Consider the following 22,625-nt stretch of genomic DNA (forward strand, 5'->3'; position numbering starts at 1 on the left):
TAATAGTGACATGGCGCTTCCTGATAGGAGCATATATATGACATATGCTATATGCTTGAACCATTCTGAATTTGTTTGAACCCATTTAGTGTATTACTGATGAAGGTCTAATGACCAAAACATTTTCTTCTATACACTTTGCCTCAAATTGTAAATAAACTCACCAGACTGAGTGCTGGATATTTGGACTTTTTATATATAACGGGTTGGGACCCTATCCGTGCACCAGGAACTGTTAGGAGTGCCGTTCTTCTTTCCTAGCATGTTCTCTAGTAAAAACTGCCCTATTTGCCTTATACTGCTGACACCCCGGGGTGTCACTAAGTGATATTTTGGCAATCGCCTCTACACTGTATTAGAATTGTTTAGGCAATATAGGGACAGAATGTTTCATGTTCAGTATTACCCCACTATTTTAATTCATAATAAAAGTTAAGTTTTAAGACTTGTTAGTGAGGGTCCTTGTTGGGTTATCACAAATTGTAAATAATAGTCTTAGATCAGTTGTAGAGTGGAGCGCACGGGTATGATGATAGACCAATACGAGGGAGGCGATATAGGGTGGTGCAGAACTATGAAGAGCTTTGTGGGTGAGAGAGATAAGTTTGTATTGTATTCTGTAGCGAATGGGCAAAGAGTGCAATGACTGGCATAAGGCAGAGGCATTGGTGAAGTGGCTCAACAGAAATACGACCCTGGCTGCTGCATTCATGATGGATTGGAAGGGAGAAAGTTTGGTTAGAGGGAGACCGATCAGTAGAGAGTTGCAGTAGTCCAGACGAGAATGAATAAGAGCAAGAGAGTTTTTCCAGTTTCAAAGGTGAGAAAAGGTCGAATTATGGAGATGTTTTTAAGATGCAGGTAACATGAGCAAGTGATTGATTGGATATGGGGAATAAAGGAAAGTTCTGTGTCAAACATAACTCCAAGACAGGAAGTGTGATGCTTGGGAGTTATGGATGAACCAACCAAGTCAATTTCAATATCGGGTATAAGTGGGTTACTAGAGGGAGGAAACACTGAAATTGAATCTCTTCAAAACTGAAATTTTAGAGAGAGTGAAGACATGATGTTAGAGACAGCGGACAGACAATCCCTGGTATTTTGTATTAAGTTAAAAAGTAATGTCAGGAGAAGAGGTGTATACTCGTAATTGGCTGTCATCAGCATAGAGAGGATACTGGAAACCAAATTTGCTGATGGTTTGTCCAGTAGGGGAGGTGTATAGAGAGAAGGGGACCTAGGCCTGAGCTTTGAGAAACCCCGATAGTAAGGGGAGGATTAGAGGAGTGAGAGCCAGCAAAGATACAGTAAGGCTATGTGCCCATGATGCAGAAATGCTCAGGATTTTTTCCTGAGCGTTTCTGCATCTCCCTGGCAGAAAAAAACGCATGCGGATTGTACATTAGGATTGTACATGCGGATTGTACATGCGTTTTCCTGCCAGGGACATGCGGATGTGAAGCGTTCTTCACATGCATTTCCGCATGCGGGTTGACTAGCGATTTTAGCATCACTTGGAAAGTGCTTGTCAACTTGGTCACACTATATAAATCCATGGAAACGGCATGGATTTATATACTGTGACCGAAAGAATGGTAAAAAATAAAAAAATAAATATATACTCCAATCTGATGGCCCCCGCAGTCTTGATTCCCTCCGTCCTGGCTGCCGGCAGTGGTACACTGAAGGACCTGCCGACATCAGCGTCGAGTGACCCGTCACATGACTATGACGTCAGCGCAGGTCCTTCAGTCCATCCCTAGCTACCGGCATGAAAGGACGAGTGCAGTGGGGGCCGTCAGAAGGTAAATATAATCTTTATTTTTTATTTTATTCTTTTTTTTCCACAGTTTCTATGGTACCCGGGTCCGGAGGAGAGTCTCCTCTCCTCTAGACCTGGGTACCATCCGCACATTGAACACAAGCATTACGCATGTCCTTATCTAGTGAAGCGTAATCCATGCGTTCTAATGCAAGTCAATGGCGGCGAAAACGCAGCGCTTCCGCAAATTAATTGGTAGTGATGCTTTTTTTTCCGCAGCATGTGCACAGCACATGCGGATTATCATTGTGGAACATGGCAGACCTTCTACCATGCGTTTTTTAAGCATTTCTGCAGCGTTTTTGCCGCTGCGGAAACGCTTAAAAAACGCATCGTGGGCACACAGCCTGAAGGAGAGGTCAGATAGGTAGGAGGAGACCCAAAATAGAATGGTATTCTTGAGGCCGATAGAGTGGAGCATAGTGAGGAGGAGCTGGTGATCCACAGTGTCAAATGCTGCAGAGAGATCCACGAGAATCAGCAAGGAGTAGTGGCCATTAGATTTTGCTGTTAGTAGTTCGTTAGAGACTTTGCTGAGGACAGTTTCAGTAGAGTTTAAAGAATGGAAACCAGATTGTATAGGGTCAAGAAGAGCGTTATATGAGGGATAGTGGATTAGTAGAGCATGGACCAAGTGTAACAGGAGTTTGTAAATGAAGGGAAGATTAGAGACAGGTCTGTAGTTAGCAGTGCAGTTCTAGTCGAGGGATGTTTTTTAAGTATAGGGATAATGATGGGATATTTGAATGAAGAGGGAAAGATACTGGAAGAAAGAGGTAAAATATTTTAGTTAGGCACGTAGTGACAACTGGGGAGAGAGACTGGAGGAGATGTGATGAAATAGGGTCACTGGTGCAGGTTGTAGGGTGAGAACATAACATAGTAACATAGTAACATAGTTTGTAAAGCCGAATAAAGACTTGCGTCCATCAAGTTCGACCTGTTAGTTCTGTAATTGCTAAAGTTGATCCAGAGGAGGGCAAAAACCCCAAATGATTTAGCCAATCTTCACATGAGGAAAAATCCCCTCCCGACTCTGAAACCAGCAGTCAGAATAAATCCCTGTATCAACCTACTATTTTATTTTATTTTTAAGTATATGCTGAAACCTGCCTGGTATCTAGAAATGCATCCAGTCCCCGCTTGAACTGATGTAGTGAATCTGACATTACCGTCTCCTCACTCAGTGAATTCCATATTCTCACTGCTCTTACCGTAAAGAACCCCTTCCTATGCTGGTGCTGAAACCTTTTCTCTTCCAGTCTTAGTGAATGCCCTCTTGTTACTGTAATATCCCTCCTTTTGAACAAATCCCGGGCAAGATCTCTATACTGTCCCCTAACATATTTGTACACATTTATTATGTCCCCCCTCAACCTTCTCTTTTCCAGGCTGAATAGTCCTAGTTTTGCGAACCTCTCTGGGTATTGCAGTCCCTCCATTCCCTTTATTAATTTTGTTGCCCTCCTTTGTACCTTTTCAAGCTCATTTATATCCTTTCTATATATTGGGGCCCATAACTGAGCACAGTATTCCAAGTGTGGTCTGACCAGTGCTTTGTACAGTGGAAGAACAATGTTCTCATCCTTTGCAGCTATACCTCTTCTGATACATCCCATTACCCTGTTTGCCCTTACAGCAGCGGCCTGACTTTGGGCACTCCAATTTAGTTTGCTATCAATCAAGATGCCCAAGTCCTTCTCCATCTCTGAATTCCCCAATGATTTCCCATTCAGTGAGTACTGGTGACTTCCATTTTTCCTTCCCATATGTATGACCTTACATTTCTCCTCGTTAAACCTCATTTGCCATTTAATGCTCCACCTACCCAGCTTATCCAAATCCCTCTGTAGGTCTGCACTGTCCTCTTTTGTATTAATTGTTTTACATAACTTTGTGTCATCTGCAAATATTGATATTTTACTATTTATCCCGTTGACTATGTCGTTAATAAAGATATTAAATAACATTGGGCCTAGTACAGACCCCTGTGGTACCCCACTAGTGATGCTTACCCAATCTGAGTATATTCCATTTATAACCACCCTCTGCCTTCTATCCTTTAGCCAGTTAGCTACCCACTTGCAGACATTTTCCCCCAGCCCCATCATTCTCATTTTGTATACCAACCTATTATGGGGCACGCTATCGAACGCTTTTGAGAAGTCGAGATACACGACATCCACTGGTTCCCCCTGATCTACTCGAGAGCTAACCTCCTTGTAGAAGTCAATCAGGTTTGTTTGGCAGGAGCGATTCCTCATGAATCCATGTTGGTTCGGGATTAAAAGATTATTAGCATCAAGATGCTCCGTAATTGCCTCTTTAATGAAGCTTTCAAAAATTTTGCCCACAACGGACGTCAGACTCACCGGCCGATAGTTTCCGGCGTCACTTTTTGCTCCCTTTTTGAATATTGCCACTACATTCGCCTGTCGCCAATCAAGTGGTACAGACCCAGTCTCAACAGAGTCCTTAAATATAAGATATAACGGTCTGTCTATCACATTACTTAGTTCCCTTAGTACCCGTGGGTGTATGCCATCAGGTCCTGGTGATTTGTTTATTTTAATGTTACTGAGGCGTTTCTGTACCTCAACTTGGGTTAGATTAGTCATACTTAGTGGAGGATTAAGCTTGTCACTTCTCATTTCTCCTGTTAGTTCTATTTCCTTTGTGAAAGTTGTCGAAAAAAAATTATTTAATAGATTAGCTTTATCCTCATCTTTCTCTATGATTTTGCCTTCCTCACTTTTTATCGGTCCAATATTATCCGATTTAATCCTTTTACTATTTATATACGTAAAGAACAGTTTGGGATTTGATCTACTTTCCCTAGCAATACGTCTCTCTGTTTCCTCCTTCGCTATTTTTATTTGTTTTTTACAGGTTCTCGTTTTTTCCTTGTAACACATTAATGCCTCCTTACTGTTTTCCTGTTTTAATCTCTTGAATGCCTCTTTTTTGCTATTTAACGCCCCTTTTAAGTTCTTGTTCAACCATATTGGTTTCCTCTTATTTCTGGCCCTTTTATTCCCATACGGTATATACCTCTCGCACTGAGTATTCAGAATTCTTTTGAAGGTTTCCCATTTACTATTCGTATTCCATTGATTAAGTACTTTGTCCCAGTCAATAAGTTGAAGGTTTTCTATCAGCTGATCAAACTTCGCCCTCCTAAAGTTTAATGTTTTTGTTGTTCCCTTATTGATAACCCTACTGAAGGGCATTTTGAAGTCAATAATATTATGGTCGCTATTACCTAGGTGCCCCCCTATCTGTACCTCAGTTATTCTATCAGGCCTATTAGTCAATATTAAGTCCAACACGGCGTTCCCTCTCGTTGGTTCCTGCACTAGTTGGGAGAGATAATTATCCTTAATGTTTGTCAAGAACCTTTTTCCTTTCTGAGATCTACAGGTTTCTGTTTCCCAGTCAATATCCGGGTAGTTGAAATCCCCCATTACAATCACTTCATTATGTTTTGCTACTTTGTCTATTTGTCCTAATAGCAGATTCTCATTCTCCTCTGTTATATTTGGTGGCTTATAGCAGACCCCCAGTAATATTTTATTATTATTTTTTGCCCCCTCTATCTCTACCCACATGGACTCGACCCCCTCTTCTCCCTCTCCTATATCTTCCCTTAGTCTGGGTTTTAGACATGACATTACATATAAGCAGACTCCTCCGCCTTTCCCCTGTTTCCGGTCCCTTCTAAATAAACTATAATCTAATAAATTTACCGCCCAGTCGTAGCTATCGTCTAGCCAAGTCTCTGTTATACCTACGATGTCATACCTCTCCTCCGATATAAGCGCCCGCAGCTCATCCGCCTTATTGGTCAGGCTTCTTGCGTTGGTCAGCATGCAAGATAAAACTTTGGGGTTATTTAGCATCCTATTCTTCTCTAACGATCTAACTGTACTATCCCCACCCCCCTCTCCACCCTCATTATATTCACTTCTCCCCTTCCCCCTTGCTTGCCTCACATCCCACCTATTTCCTTGGTTTCCCCCCCATCTCTAGTTTAAAAACTCCTCCAACCTATTAGCCATCTTCTTCCCCAGCACCGCTGCACCCTCCCCATTGAGGTGCAGCCCGTCCCTACGGTAGAGCCTGTAGCAGACCGCGAAGTCGGCCCAGTTCTCCATGAACCCAAACCCTTCTGCCTTGCACCAACTCTTTAGCCACTTATTCACCTCCCTAACTTCCCGTTGGCACTCCTGTGTGGCTCGCGGGATTGGTAGTATTTCTGATAAAACTACCTTGGAGGTCCTTGCCCTAAGCTTCCTACCTAGGTCCCTGAAATCATTTTTAAGGACCCTCCATCTACCACTCACTTTGTCATTGGTGCCGATGTGGACCATGACCGCTGGGTCTTCGCCAGCCCCACCCAGTAACCTGTCAACCCGATCCGCGATGTGCCGGACTCGAGCGCCAGGGAGGCAGCACACCGTTCGGCGATCCCGGTCTTTGTGACCGATTGCCCTGTCTGTCCCCCTAATAATAGAGTCACCCACTACCAGGACCTGTCTTGCCTGCCCTACACTTCCCCCCTCTCCCTCGTTACTGGAGCATACACTCCCCCGGCGGTCAGAGGATCTGTCGTGCTCCAATAATGCCGGTTCTGAACCAGCCTTCCTATACTTCTTCCCTCTATCCCTCCTAACTGTTATCCAGCTCCCTGCCTGTTCAGCCTGCAATTCCCCTCTATGCTCCACCCCCAGTATTGACCCATTGAGTGTCTGCTCGGTGAGCAGCAAACTCCGTTCCATGTTGTCGATGCTCCTCAGTACCGCTATCTGAGCACTTAGATCCAGAATTTGGGCTTCCAAGTGCACGATATGCTCACATCTCTCGCAGCAGTATGGATCCTCGAGCGGTTGCTCACGGAATGCATACATTGCGCAAGATGTACACTGCACGGCTCCGGCCAACATGGACGTCATTCTAAATATGGGGATACAGTCAGTATATATATACACAAGTACAAAACACAATTATTTATATATAGGTGTATGGACGGGGATCAATTAGGGATGTGCAAGTGTATCAATTAGATATCGGCGGGGGATCAGTTAAGTATGGACGGGGGATCAATTAAGTATCAAATATAGACGGGGGAATCAGATAAGTAGGTCAGGTGGATTAATTAAGTAAAAAGTAAAGTAAAGAAAGAATGAAATACAGTCAGCAATTCAGTCCTAAGTCCTCCCTTCCAAACTCCCTGAATCCAAAGTCACTGAAAAACAAGTCACACACTTACTTTCGTTCGCACTTACGCTCCGGACACACGCAGCTCGTTCACACTCGCAAACTAAGAGATTTAAAGAGTTTTTTTTTTTTTTTCCTTTTCCAGCAATGTACCCTTCACCTCAATGCACTTCCAAAAAGGAAGAAGCAAGGAGTCTGGTAACTTCTTCTGTGACGGATTCAAAGGTGGTTAATGAACTTGATATGTGGGAGAGGAGGGGATCCAGGCTGATGGGATTGTGCAAAAATGTCCTGACGAATATGTTTGATTATGTCTAGCAAGTAAGTGGCCAGATCATCAGTGGTGAGGTTGGTGATAGGGCCTGTACTTTAGGGTTCAGGATGGAGTGGAAAGTTTCTTGTGATGTAGTGAGGACAATGAAGTAGACTTTTTGGCCAGATGGAGACCGAGTTATCAGTTTTCAGTATGAACTTACAGTGAATGAAGTCTTCTGCCAAAAGAGATTTTTTCCACCGGCGCTTGGCACACCTTGAGCAACGCTGAAGAAAACTTGTTTGCAGTATAAGTGAGGGTGTGTTCACACTGACTTTTTGAGAGCAGAAACTCTCCAAATCCTTGTCAAATATTCAAAATTTGGCTCTGGTGATATATTAATATACTGATGGTGATTCTGGTGATGTATTCATGTAACTACCCCTTTAAGATTTTTTGCAGCCCTTGAGATTGGTTCAGTATGGCAATGTGGCCCTTGAATCAAAAAAAATAATGTGCACCCCCGGTCTATAGTATGCCTATTACATCTTAGAACTTAAATCTTAAAACTGAAAGAAAGGGTACTTTGAGTAAAATATTCCGTCTGTGTTTGTATAAGCCTAGTGTGTTTATTTAGAGTTTCTCAAAACCTTATTTAAACAGAGGGTGTGAACGCTCACCTACTATATCAAGAAGTATAATAGGTGTAACCCAAGAGAATGTGTGTATTGAAAGGCAAGAATGTCAGTTAAACAGACACAAACCTAAAAATGAAGGAAATGGTGAAAAAAAATACTTACATGTGTATCATTCTACAAGCACCTGAAATAGTCTTGAGAAAATTACAGAGAAACATATAGATGCATCTCACTAAATTAGAATGTAAGCCATAGTCATCAACATTAACAGAAATAAACACTTGAAATAGATCACTCTGTTTGTAATGACTCTATATAATATATGAGTTTCACTTTTGGTATTGAAGAACTGAAATAAATGAACTTTTTGATGATATTCTAATTTTGTGAGATGCACCTCTAGATGCATTACCCTCTGCTCCTTTTTTCTAGTAAGGTTGGAAGAGAAGAAGGATGATTTTAGCTGCTTGACCTCCCATTGCATCCTGCAGAGGCAAACTGGCAAATTTTAGCTTAGAGGACAGTACGGGCGATTACAAAGCACTTGTAGCTGCCCATCTTTAGCCTGCTCACCTGTGGATTCTGCGTTAAAGCAGTAGAGGTAACAAGACATTAAAAATAATGGTGGCTGGTGTTGTTTTCATATTGGAATTGGACATTCATATGCAGTTCTAGATACGTTATCGAGCTGTTCATAACAGCACGGTCATTTAAAGGAACAATAATATATATTATTTTTTTAGGTGGTGCAGCATTATGCAGTGATACACTACTAATTATAAGGTTATTATGGTCTTATGTCTCAGATGTGGAACATCAATTTCCCAAAAACAAATCTAGTAGTCTACCACACCAAATTCACCATTTAACAGACTTGATACATCAGACACTACATAGAACAGCTTTTGTAAAGATTTGACACTTACTACATAGATACAGGAGCAGAACCAAGCTTACTATATAGATAGAGGAACAGAACCAAGCTTACTACATAGATATGGGAATAGAACCAAGCTTAATTCATAGACACAGAAGCGGAACCAAGCTTACTCTATAGATATAGATAGATACGGGAACAGAAGCATGCTTACTACATACATATGAGAATAAAATCAAGATTACTACATACATACAGTAAGATAACGAAGCCTGCTACATAAATACAGGAACAGAACCAAACTTACTACATACATATAGGAACAAAAACAAGCTTTCCAAATGGAAATGGAAACAGAACCAAACTTTCTACATAGGTATGGGAAAAAAACTCGAACTTACTAAATAAATACGGGAACAGAACTAAGCTTAATACATACTATGGGAGTATAATCAAACTTACTATATAAATACAGTCAAATAAACATGCTTACAACATAGATTTGGTAACAGAACCAGGCTTACTACATAGATACAGGAACAGAAACATGCTTATTGGATAGATGAGGAAACTGAACCAAGTTTGCTGCATAGATACAGCATCAGAACCAAGCTTACTACATACCATATATACTCAAGTATAAGCCGACCCAAGTATAAGTCGAGTTACCTAATTTTACCACAAAAAACTAAGAAAATTTATTGACTCGAGTATAAGCCTAGGGTGGGAAATGCAGCAGCTACTGGTAAATTTCCCCATCCTGGTATGCATTGCTCCCTCATTCCCAATCCTGGTATGCATGGCCCCCTCATCCCCAATCCTGGTATGTATGGCCCCCTCATCCCAATCATGGTATGTATGGCCCCCTCATCCCCAATCCAGGTATGTATAGCACCCTCATCTCCAATCCTGGTATGTATGGCACCCTCATCTCCAATCCTGGTATGCATGGCACCCTCATCTCCAACCCTGGAATGTATGGCACCCTCATCTCCAACCCTTGTATGTATGGCCCCCTCATCCCCAATCCTGGTATATATGGCACCCTCATCTCCAATCCTGGTATGTATGGCACCCCTCATCCCCCAATCCTGGTATGCATGGCCTCCTCATCCCCCAATCCTGGTATGTATGGCACCCCTCATCCCCCAATCCTGGTATGTATGGCACTCCTCATCCCCCAATCCTGGAATGCATGGCCTCCTCATCTGCCAATCCTGGTATGTATGGCCCCCTCATCCCCCAATCCTGGTATGTATGGCCCCATCACTGCACACATAAAAAAATAAACACTTATACTCACATTCCTTCCTTCCTCGCCTCTGCTCCAGCGCTGCATGCTATTCTGCTGCAGCATCTGAGCAGCGCATAGCATCACTGCCATGCGCTCTCAGATGCTGATGTGAGCTGCCGGCATATTCACTCCTCTCCACGCCGAGACTATGTGCGTGGAGAGGAGCGAATATGCATTCTCTTTAGTAGTGGGCACTGTCAGCAGGAGCTGCGGCTCAGCGCTCCTCTGTGCCCACTACTAAAGAGAATGAATATAAATTCTTCTCCACGCCCATGGGAGTGGAGTAAAGGGAACATTAATTTCCCTTTAGCAGCGGGCACACGTGGCAGCTGCAGCAGCGGCTACTGCATGTGCCCCGCTCCTCCACCGCCGCAACCATCCCACATCACCATTATCCTCCACCGGAATTTCTATATACTTGAGTATATACCCAAGTATAAGCCGAGGGGAGCTTTTTCAGGACAAAAAATGTGCTGAAAAACTCGGCTTATACTCGAGTACAGTACAGACCAAAAGTTTGGACACACCTTCTCATTTAAAGATTTTTCTGTATTTTCATAACTATGAAAATTGTACATTCACACTGAAGGCATCAAAACTATGAATTAACACATGTGGAATTATATACTTAACAAAAAAGTGTGAAACAACTGAAAATATGTCTTATATTCTAGGTTCTTCAAGGTAGCCACCTTTTGCTTTGATGACTGCTTTGCACACTCTTGGCATTCTCTTGATGAGCTTCAAGAGGTAGTCACCGGAAATGGTTTTCACTTCACAGGTGTGCCCTGTCAGGTTTAATAAGTGGGATTTCTTGCCTTATAAATGGGGTTGGGACCATCAGTTGTGTTGTGCAGAAGTCTGGTGGATACATAGCTGATAGTCCTACTGAATAGACTGTTAAAATTTGTATTAGGGCAAGAAAAAAGCAGCTAAATAAAGAAAAACAAGTGGCCACCATTACTTTAAGAAATTAAAGTGAGTCAGTCCGAAAAATTGGGAAAACTTTGAAAGTGTCCCCAAGTGCAGTTGCAAAGACCATCAAGTGCTACAAAGAAACAGGCTCACATGAGGACCGCCCCAGGAAAGGAAGACCAAGAGTCACCTCTGCTTCTGAGGATAAGTTAATTCGAATCACCAGCCTCAGAAATCGCAGGTTAACAGTAGCTCATATTAGAGACCACGTCAATGCCACACAGAGTTCTAGCAGCAGACACATCTCTACAACAACTGTTAAGAGGAGACTTTGTGCAGCAGGCCTTCATGGTTAAATAGCTGCTAGGAAACCACTGCTAAGGACAGGCAACAAGCAGAAGAGACTTGTTTGGGCTAAAAAACACAAGGAATGGACATTAAACCAGTGGAAATCTGTGCTTTGGTCTGATGAGTCCAAATTTGATATTTTTGGTTCCAACCACCGTGTCTTTGTGCGACGCAGAAAAGAACGGATGGACTCTACATGCCTGGTTACCACCGTGAAGCATGGAGGAGGAGGTGTGGTGGTGTGTGGGTGCTTTGCTGGTGACACTGTTGGGTATTTATTCAAAATTGAAGGCATACTGAACCAGCATGGCTACCACAGCATCTTGCAGCAGCATGCTATTCCAACGGGGTTTGCGTTTTGTTGGACCATCATTTATTTTGCAACAGGACAATGACCCCAAACATACCTCCAGGATGTGTAAGGGTTATTTGACCAAGAAGGAGAGTGATGGGGTGCTACGCCAGATGACCTGGCCTCCACAGTCACCAGACCTGAACCCAATCGAGATGGTTTGGGGTGAGCTGGACCGCAGAGTGAAGGCAAAAGGGCCAACAAGTGCTAAGCATCTCTGGGAACTCCTTCAAGATTGTTGGAAGACCATTTCCGGTGACTACCTCTTGAAGCTCATCAAGAGAAAGCCAAGAGTGTGCAAAGCAGTCATCAAAGCAAAAGGTGGCTACCTTGAAGAACCTAGAATATAAGACATATTTTCAGTTGTTTCACACTTTTTTGTTAAGTATATAATTCCACATGTGTTAATTCATAGTTTTGATGCCTTCAGTGTGAATGTACAATTTTTATAGTCATGAAAATACAGAAAAATCTTTAAATGAGAAGGTGTGTCCAAACTTTTGGTCTGAACTATATATACGGTAAATATGAAAACACAGCCAAACTTAATATAGAGTGAAGAGCAAAAGGGTAATAACGTTTTGAACTTTTGACTTTTAGGCTCCATATCTCACTATCCACTACTGCTTTTAACGTGAGACTACCATCATTTTATAGACCTTCATCTAGGCTATCTCATACATAGATTTGACTTCCGGCTATTTAGCATATGATTAGTTATGCAGATTCTTGTCATGTCACTGCATTGTTACTGTTTTGCTCCTGGTGGTGGAAAAATATTTTTCTTCCTGTATACTACAAAATACATCCTGTTCTCACATTCCCTAATAGCTCAGTGTGTTATTAGGTTGATTCCTAAAGGAAAAAGATCACAGGTTTGAATTGAGGAGCATCCATGAAGAAGATTTCCCAAGAAAAGAGAAACAGCATCATCCAGCTCATTAATAGCTGTCTGTCGGCCAAGAAAATTGCCAAACTGCATCATGTGAATGCCATGACAGTTGGAAGAATACAAAATGAAGTCCGTCCATCCATTCAAAAGCCAATAGGTGGACGTCCAGGAAAAATATCAACAAGTTGGCTCATCACAAGGTCTGTTAGTTCTGGTGCGACAAACAGAGCAGTAGAGGTGACTCGCTTCATAATAGTGAGATCACACACATCCATGCAAGCACCGTGCAATGCATGTTTCACAAGTTTTGAATAGTGGCTCGAAAAAAGGAGAAGAAGCTTCGACTTCAATATCGTCATATGAAGCGTCGGTCTGAGTTTGCAAAAAAGTACGAAAAGTGAACAGTAGAAGATTGGAGACGGGTGATTTGGAGCGATGAGACAAAAGTCAATAGACTAGCCTCTGATGGGTGCAAATGGGTCTGGAAGAAACAAGGGAAAAAGGGTGAAGGAAGGCTGATGGTATGGGGTTGTTTCACAGCCAAAGGCGTTGGATACTTGACCAGGATCGATTATGGTCTCAATGCTGAGCTATATGTGAGTATCCTACTTTGTACACTCAAGTACTATGGGTATGAAAAAGATGACATAGTGTTCCAGCAGGCCAACGACTCAAAGCATACGTCGAGATTGGTAAAGAAATGGTTCAATGACAGTCCCCTGATTTCAACCCAATTGAACACTTGTGGGTAGAGTCTAAGAAAAAACTTTATACATACCCTAGTGTGTCGACCAGTATGCACCAACTTTTATAAAAACTTTTAGAAACTTTATTTTCTCCTAAAAAATAGGTTCTGATGAAGTGTTAAGATAATGTTAGGATTCAGCTCTCTTCAAATTCTCTTGGCTTCTCTGTGGTAGGCTTGTGATTATCTGTGTGCAAATTGCTGAATTATAAAAGTATGTTATATTACATCTACGTTACATCTATAACAGTATGTTACAGATGTGGGGAGTTTAACACTACAAACTGGCACGTATTCCAGCTTGGGGTGTAGTCAATGTCCTATTCTAAAGTGTGAATATTTTATTCTTCTACACACAGCCCAACACTACCCAATGAGACTATTTTACCTCCAACTCATTATAAGTTGTGTATATATTGAAATGTCATTGTGCTCTTAGTTGCAAAAATAAAATCCACTATCCATAGCACTACTACCATGTCACTTTGTATAACAGAGATACAATGTATTGCAACTCTGCTTCCAGATAGTTAACATGTAGACCAACCACATAAAGACATAATAGAGTGCTTCTCCTGAGATAAATTTCCATCTCCAAAAAGCTTGTCGGCAGAGGGAAGCATGGAGTGCTCTAAAATTTCCTGGAAGATGGCTGCTCTGACTTTGGTCTTGATACAACACAGTGGACCTACACCAGCAGATGACATGGCTCCCCAAACCATCACTGATTATGGAAATTTCACACTAGACCTCAAGCAGCTTGGATTGTGTGCCTCTCCACTCTCCACTCTTCCTCCAGACTCTGGGACCTTGATTTCCAAATGAAAATTGGAACTCTGGGACTTTGTGGTGTGTGTCAATGACTGCCTTCTGGACATCTGTCAAGTCAGCAGTCATCCCCATGATTGTGGAGCCTACTGAAACAGACTAAGGAACATTTTAAAAGCTTAGGAGGCCTTTGCAGGTGTTTTTTGTTAATTATTTTAATTTACTGAGATAATGACTTTTGTGTTTTCATTGGCTGTAAGCCATAATCATCAACATTAACAGAAATAAACACTTGAAATAGATCACTCTGTTTGTAATGACTCTATATAATGAGTTTTTCACTTTTTGTTTTGAAGAACTGAAATAAATAAACTTTTAGATGATATTCTAATTTAGTGAGATGCAGTATATTAATCGAGTTGTAGTTGAATTTCCTGAAATCCGTAGTTCCATGCAAATTTGTACAATATCTACCAAAAATATCTACCGCCCCCCTCCCAAAAAAAAATTCAAAACAAAAGGTGGAAAAAAATAAACCTAGATACACACATTTTACTTTTTACGTACCTACTTTAATATTATGTTTTGGCAACAGTACACCAAATACCATACTGTGGTCTAGTGCAGCATTTTTTAGGCAGCGTTCCTGTCTCCTGGTATTTGTTTTTATGTATTCCTTTTTCACCAGGGGGAATTCATGTGCTTTATCTAAAAAATATTGTAAATAAATTATTACAGTAAATTGAAACATTTAACTGTGGAGGTATGTTTTGCCACCCTTGTTTAAATTGTCAAATTGGAGGCACAAACATGCCACGGCAATATTAGGCAAGCTGTTCTCTTTTGTTCATCACATGCACCCTGCCAGTTCCTAACATTTCTGGATGATGTCATATTTTTGGGAGATTCGCTAAGTTTGTCAACAAAGTTTAGAAATTAATGAAATATTATCCTTGTGTCAAAATGTATGCTAAACCCAAATGTGACGCAGGCAACGAACATGGTAGGGTGATATAAAAAACTAAGATCACGGATATGAACATGTTAGCTGCTATCAGCACCACTGGCACTGCTGGCACCAAACGTCCTGGCTATAGTTCTACCAAACACAAGTCAAATTTCGAGTCCTTTGTAAACTCTGTCAAGTGCATTAGTGAGGAGGAAGCGTAATGCGTAATGAAGTATATGTCCCTTCACTCATCTCAATCACAGTAGGATGATGTAGCCACTGACAGCGACACCATCAACTAGAGGCAGTGTTCTGCTCAGTCCACCTCCTCCACCACCATAAAATTTAATGCTGTACATAGCAGAATTTCCAATCCGTAAATGACACCTGTTTCTGTCCTGCCCGGTAGTCCCCTAACCGAAGGCAACCTGAAGTCTAAGGAACATATTACACCAGAAAAACTTCTTCGATTTGTTTTATGGGTAGAGATGAACAGTCAGCCTTTGTTATCAGATAACAATGGGCCGGAGGAGACGGAGAGCACAATTTTAATGCTAAACTGTGCTGCTGGCTCTGCGAGCCATGGTAGTAAGGCCACTGATGGTAGGGGTACTGGTTGTAGTAGTAACTTTCCGGGCCATGGCAAATCTCCAGGTGGGAATCAGGCAAGGGGGCAAGGAGCTCAGGCCATTTACCACACCGAGGCACCTATCAGAAAAATTAGGGATGATGATAATGATGATGATTCTGAGGTTGACAAGATCTGAGAACCAGACAGGGATACTGAGGCGGTGACGTCATCAGAGGAAGAGGTTATTGGCCTCAGCGATACACAGTGCAGGTGATGTATAGTTAAAACAGCGTTGGGGGCAAAATCTACTTGTTCTACAGTTGTCTCTGGAGCAGGTGATGTCGCGACTGTTGTCAATTTAAGAGGCTCAACAATGCAATTTGTTGCAAATTTATTGGTGTGAATCAAATTTTGGGGGAAAATTCAGCGAACCGGGCAAATTTGAATTTCAATAAATCCTCTCAGTTCTATTTACTATATATGTTTACGTCTAATTGTCCATCATGTCTCTTACTGACTGTGTCTAAAAAACAAATTTCCTGGAATGGATGGTGAAGCCTAGATATAAATGATCAAGTGAAATTATTTTCATCCAGAATCAATAGTAGTAACCAGCAAGACAAGTAGAATTCTTGTTCTTTATCTTTTAAGTCAGATTGACATATTTCGAGACATGCTGTTACTAATATTCCTTTACAACACTTAAAAGTTGTTCATTTGAAATGTTAATAGAATATTCTCTTGGTGGTAACCTGTCAATTTGACCAAGCTTGGATAAGAAGTCTGAAGTTTCTGGAAGGATGCAACAGAGGAGTGTTTGTCTAGAATAATTGGTAGTTATGATAGGATAGGCTGTCTAGGCTATGATAGGTAGTTTATAGATTATGTTGTTTCTGTAAATTCTGGATGTCTTTTGAGAAGGAACCATTTGGATCTTTCCTGCTATCAAAGAGTGAGATTCTGAGAAACACATTGTTAGTTGTAGGTATCTGATAAAGTGTGACATTATTTCCCTTAATTATGTAAGGAAGGGGACAAGAGAGAAGAATACAGTTGAAGTTGATGCATAGCTGAGTAATTGCAAGCGAACGCCGCCATCTGCTGCTCAAAGGTGAAATTGAAAGTAAAGAAAGAATTACAGTAATAGAAACCTATTAGTGGGCACCTATGTTCACAGAGGAGGAGACCAGGTCAGGTGACACATGTGTCTCAGTTTCTAATTATAAAAGGCCAGGCCAGGTCGAGAAGAGGCAGTTGGCACAGAAACCTGTACCAGGACAGGTTGTGTAGATGCTAGGTGGGCTTACAGCCACCATCGCCACAGAAGGGTCCGACAGCGGTGAGATGCCGGAGAAGGCCTGAGCTGTGAGGAAGATCCGTGCCCTTCCCCTCAAGAGTAGAAGTCTGTGACCAGCGCCAATAGAAGACTGTGACCAGCACCAGTAGTAGTCTGTGACCAGTGTCAGTAGAAGTCTCTTAGCAGTGCCAGTAGACATCCGTGAACAGCGCCAGTAGAAGTCTGTAAACAGCGCCAGTAGATATCCGTAAGCAGCACCAGTGGAAGTCTGTATGCAGCGCCAGTACAAGGCCATGAATAGCGCCAGTAGAAGACCGTGACCAGATCCGAACCAAGCTCGAGTAAAATTCCGGCTGTAGCAGACGATCGTTACTGTAGGCCGTTACTTCTAGTGTAGACGTACAGTACAGGGTGTGGGTTAGGGCCGTGCTTCAGGGAACGGAGCTGGCCAATGCGATGAGCACACTGTATATCCAGTGACTCGCATATCTAGGACCTGCGGCCTAGCGGAGAATACCAGTGACCCCCGCTAGGGCCAGTGTAACAATCAGAGGTGTTTATAAAGACTACGATGGAGACAGGCCTAGTACTGAGAGTGAAGTTGAGACATAAAGGCATTAACAGTCGTTTAAAATGCTATATATGAGAAGAGTGTATGTAACAGAACGTAGCATAGATCTTGTATTTAGTCATATCGCTTTGTAAAAATATACTGTTAAATAGTGTTGGTTAAGTCTCCTTATTGTCTGCACTGTTGCATCCAAGTATCCTGCTTACAAATACATACATTATAAAAATTCCCTTCCTTTATCTCAGGTTTAGTTAAGATGTTTTTTATTCTGGTGAAGCTTCCACCATCCACCACTTCATCACTAAGGCCAACTGTACACCACCTAAACGACTCTTGCAAGTCATCTATTTCTATAATCTGTATGTTTTAAATTACAGCATGACTATAGACTTCTAGTGGTGCAATATTAAGCCTTTGTACTAGTTGGAGAAGTAGTATGAGTAAGGATATAAGCAGGGCCGGCTCCAGGTTTTTCTGGGCCCTGGGCGAAAGAGTCTCAGTGGGCCCCTTTAACACATACCACGATTCATGATGCACAGAAACCGCAGAGAAATATAGGTATAGTACAATGCCAAAGATTTCACTTCTTACATTACATGACCGATATCTATTGTAAATTCTACAATGTCTCAGAAACCGGCGAATCACTCCACACAGTATACTGGCCCCCATAAAATGCTCCATACAGAATACTGGCCCTCATAAAAGGCTCCATATGAAATACTGGCCCCCATATAATGCGCCATACAGAATACTGGCCCCCATATAACGTTGCATACAGAATACTGGCCCCCATATAACGCTCCATACAGAATACCGGCCCCCATAAAACGCTCCATACAGGATACTGGCCCCCATAAAAAGCTCCGTACAGGATACTGGTCCCCTTATAATGCTCCATACAGGATACTGGCCCCCACATAATGCTCCATGCAGGCTGTTCCCCCCACATAATGCCCCATGCAGGCTGTTCCCCCCTTATAATGCCCCATGCAGGCTGTTCCCCCCTTATAATGCCCCATGCAGGATGTCACCCCCCCATATAATGCCCCATGCAGAATGTCACCCCCCATATAATGCCCCATGCAGGATGTCATCCCCCATATAATGCCCTATGCAGGATGTCCCTCCCCCCCATATAATGCCCCATGCAGGATGTCACTTGTCCCCCCCATATAATGCCGCATGCAGGATGTCCCTTTCCCCCTCATATAATGCCCCATGCAGGATGTCCCTTCCTCTCCCCATATAATACCCCATGCAGGATGTCACCCCCCTCTTTATAATGCCCCATGCAGAATGTCATCCCCCCATATAATGCCCCATGCAGGATGTCACCCCACCATATAATGCCCCATGCAGGATGTCACCCCCCCATGTAATGCCCCATGCCTCCATACATTAAAAAAAAAAATCAAATACTCACCTCACTCCTCCTCACCTGCTGCCGCTGCTCAGGTCCGGACTCCAGTATCGCCGGCGTCTTCCCGCTCTGCGCTGCCTGTGACGGCTCAGGGGAGGGTGTGGTGGAAAGGCGTCACCACACCCTCTGACCTGAGACGTCACAGGGAACGCACAGCAGGAAGACATCGGATCTGTGGAGGCATGGGGAGAGGTAAGTATCGGCTGCCGGGGCCCTGAGCAAGCGAGGGAGAAGGGCGGGTGCTCTGTGGGCCCCCGCCTGCTCAGGGCCCCGGCACTTGCCCCGGTGCTGACGCCGGCCCTGGATATAAGCCTTTTGTCACAGGTGTGTCAGGTGTGACATACAGTCGTTCTGGAGCCGGCTGCGGAAGGTCACTGTGCTTCGCATTGCAGATGCCTTATTGATCCTCTCATCTCTTTGGTATTGTTGTATCCTTCTTCCTTTAGGACCCAGCAGCTACCTCCACCTTCTGCTGCTGATTGACACACTCTTGCTTGATAGTTAAAAACTCTCAGTTTCTCCAGAGAGGCACCGGTGATAGTTCTATGTACCTTTGTGTTGGCTTAGAGCACTAGCAGTTGGCTAGTTTCTTCTCTGGTGCCTTTGGAATACAGTTGACGTTATCTCTCTGGTGTCTGCTCAAGCTAAGTGTATCCCCTTTGTTTGTCTACCTTGTTGTGTTTAGTTTGTAGTGGGGCTTGACTAGTGCTCACCCTGTCCCCTCCCTATCTAGGGCCAAGCTCTAGGGATATTCAGGGCTTAGGTTCCTGCTCGGCGATCGGTGTGGAACCTATATAGGGATGGTAGGGTAGGCAGAGTGATATTAGATCTGCCTAGGGTTCTCCACTCCCCCTTTCCCTAGTGTTTGGGCTTCCTTCCCCTCTTCCCTTCATGTTACACTTAGTCTTTCCCTCACCTTGCGTGACACCTTTATAGCAAAAACGAGTGTAAATGGTAATGGACTAGCTAGATCTAACTAATTTCATTATAGGTGATAACTCAACAATGTCCACCAAGGCTACAACTACAGGTAATAGGCTGGGATGGGAGGGATATTGCAACACTACTGCCATGTGTTAGCATATTCAAGTTTTAGTTTGATATTTTGGGCAAAATTTTATAAGTTACTAAAATGACATTGTACCAAATGGGTGTGTGTATCATTCTTTATGGTGTGAGAACAAAAGCAAACATAATTTTGTAAATCTTCATTGAATCTACAGGGCAATAGTGGGCGTTTTTTAAATCACCTTATAATTTTTTTGATATGGTCCTTTTTATTTAGTTATAATTGTTATAGTCTTTACTTTCGGTAGTCTTTATCAAAAGGATATTGCTCACAGGGTAATTATGCAGGGCAGCCAAATGACATGCCCCCAGAGAATGCTGTGAACTACGCCCCCTTGGAAAAGAACAGAAAAATAACCACTAAATGAGAAGGCTTATGTCTCTGGAATCGTATGGTGGATTTAAAAAAATAAAATAAAAATAGAATACTTGGGAGCAGCGGAAATAAAATAAGAGCAAACACTGGTCACTTTTGACCTTGTTTAACCTCTTTACGACCTTGGACATATAGGTACGTCCAAGATCGCCTCTCTGCCTTTGATGTCAGCTTCGGCACTGAGCCTGCTTCTTTCCTTGCACATGCCAGCTGATATGATCTGCTGTCATGCACCTCTGACAGCCATGGGTGGATCTGACATCCACCTGTGGCTGTTAACCAGTTAAATGCCGCTGTCACACGCCGGGCGGAAGCACGTCACAAGTCCCGCCCATTGGCGCGCCTTGTCATGTGATAGCTGGGCGTTGATAGGTTGTCATGACAGCCGGGGGTCTGCAGAAGAACCCCATGCCTGTCATTGTGAATCTCCTATGAACGCTGGCCACAGGCTGGCCGGCGATCATAGGAGATCGTAGTATGTGTAGCACAGGCTATCGGATTATCGCAGCTTAAAGTCTTCTAAGAAAACTATTGAAGACAGTAAAAATTTAAAAAAAAAAGTTTTAAAAATTATGAAAAAATAAAAAAACACAAAAGTTCAAATCATCCCCTTTTGCCCCATTCAAAATAAAACAATTAAAAAAATAAAAAATACACATATTGGCATCACTGTGTTCAGAAATGTCCAATCTATCAAAATATAAAGTAAATTAATCTGATCGGTAAATGGTGTAACGAGGAAAAAATCGAGATGCCAGCATTACATTTTTTTGGTCCCCGCAACATTGCAATAAAATGCAATAAGAGGCGATCAAAACATCATATGTACCCCAAAATGGTATCAATAAAAATGTCAGCTCAGGATGCAAAAAATAAGCAATCACTCAGCCCCAGATTCCGAAAAACAGAGAGACCACGAGTCTCGGAAAATGGTGACATAAGTGATTTTTTTTTTCTTACAAATTTCGGATTTTTTTTCACCACTTAAACAAAAAATAACCTATACATGTTTGGTATCTGGGCACTTGTACTTACCTGATATATGATAAAATCAATGATGTCCTTCAAAAGTACAACTCGTCCTGCAAAAAACAAGCCCTGATACGGCTATATTGATGGAAAAATAAAAAAGTTATTGCTCTGGGAAGAAAGGGAGCAAAAAACGAAAGCGCAAAAACAGAAAATTGCACGGTGGTGAAAGGGTTAAAAGTCCTCTATAAATGCGAATTTTCAAATTTCATTACAGATAACACTTCAATGACGACAAATTCTACCAGCAGTACAACTACAGGTAATGAACTTGGATAGGAGGGATATTATAGATGAATAGTGTTGGAGTCTATTTCTGCAAAATTGTCAACTTGTGGTGAATAATTGCTGCATTTTAGATGAAACAAAGTCACAAGTCAAACAGAGTTTTCCAACAAACACATGCTTTTTTATTATGTATATGTTAGGTATCATCCACCCTAAATTGGAATTTGACAAAAAAAGGGGGGCGCCAGGGCTCATCCTATCCTGTTTTTCATTTAAAGGGAACCTATCACGTCTAATATGTTTGTCTCAAGCAAAATGTCAGAGTATTTAGAGCACAAATCACTTTTTTAAACTTTGATGATTGCCCCACATACCTCCGGATCCAGTCATAGGGCTAGGCAGTAGTGATGAGTGAGCGTGCTCGTGTAACCCTTTAAAAGAGCACGCTCGGATACTCGTTGAGTAGTTTCGGCGTGCTCGGCATTTAAGTAACAGCCGCCGCGGCTGCATGTGTCACATCTGTTAGACAGCTGTGACACATGCAGGGATAGCCTGTCAAACAGGCTATCCCTGCATATTATTTAGCTCCAAATTTTGCATTTTCGAAAAGGTAACAGGAGAAAATGGATGATGCAATTTGTTTTACAATTTATTGCACAGATACGCCATATATGGTGGAAAACAACTGTTTGGGCAAGTAGCAGGGTTCCGAAGGGAAGGAGCACTTTTTGAACGCAAAATTGACTGGAATAGATAGCGGATGCCATGTCGCATTTGCAAAGCCCGTGATGTGCCTAAACAGTGGAAATACCCCACAAGTGATCCAATTCTGGAAACTACAAATCTAGAACTGTGGTAAAGACCTTGAACCCCCAGGTGGTTCCCATTTTTAATATGTGGGAGAGGTGTGTGCCGACACCATCTGTTGCTTACTCTTCAGAAATACAGGCTGAGACAGACCAGACCTTCAAGAGACTTTGGTTGCTTTC

The 22,625-nt window shown here is 42.4% G+C and overlaps 1 protein-coding gene across 2 annotated transcripts in view; it reads left to right on the top strand.

Annotated features, from left to right (window-relative positions):
* CIST1 (colon, intestine and stomach enriched 1) overlaps positions 1-22,625 on the top strand; it is a 250,454-nt gene that overhangs the window by 49,078 nt on the left and 178,751 nt on the right. The window contains exon 2 of one of the 2 annotated variants that reach the window (XM_073655181.1): positions 21,626-21,670. The exons of the other annotated variant lie outside the window; for it this stretch is intronic. Within the exon in view, the coding sequence (XP_073511282.1) occupies positions 21,626-21,670 (45 nt within the window). The remainder of the gene's footprint in view (positions 1-21,625; positions 21,671-22,625) is intronic. 2 annotated transcript variants of the gene reach the window in all.

This window comes from Phyllobates terribilis, unplaced genomic scaffold (assembly GCF_046119375.1).
Source record: "Phyllobates terribilis strain yellow unplaced genomic scaffold, ASM4611937v1 Scaffold_1__5_contigs__length_1240528914, whole genome shotgun sequence".
Taxonomy (NCBI): Eukaryota; Metazoa; Chordata; class Amphibia; order Anura; family Dendrobatidae; genus Phyllobates; species Phyllobates terribilis.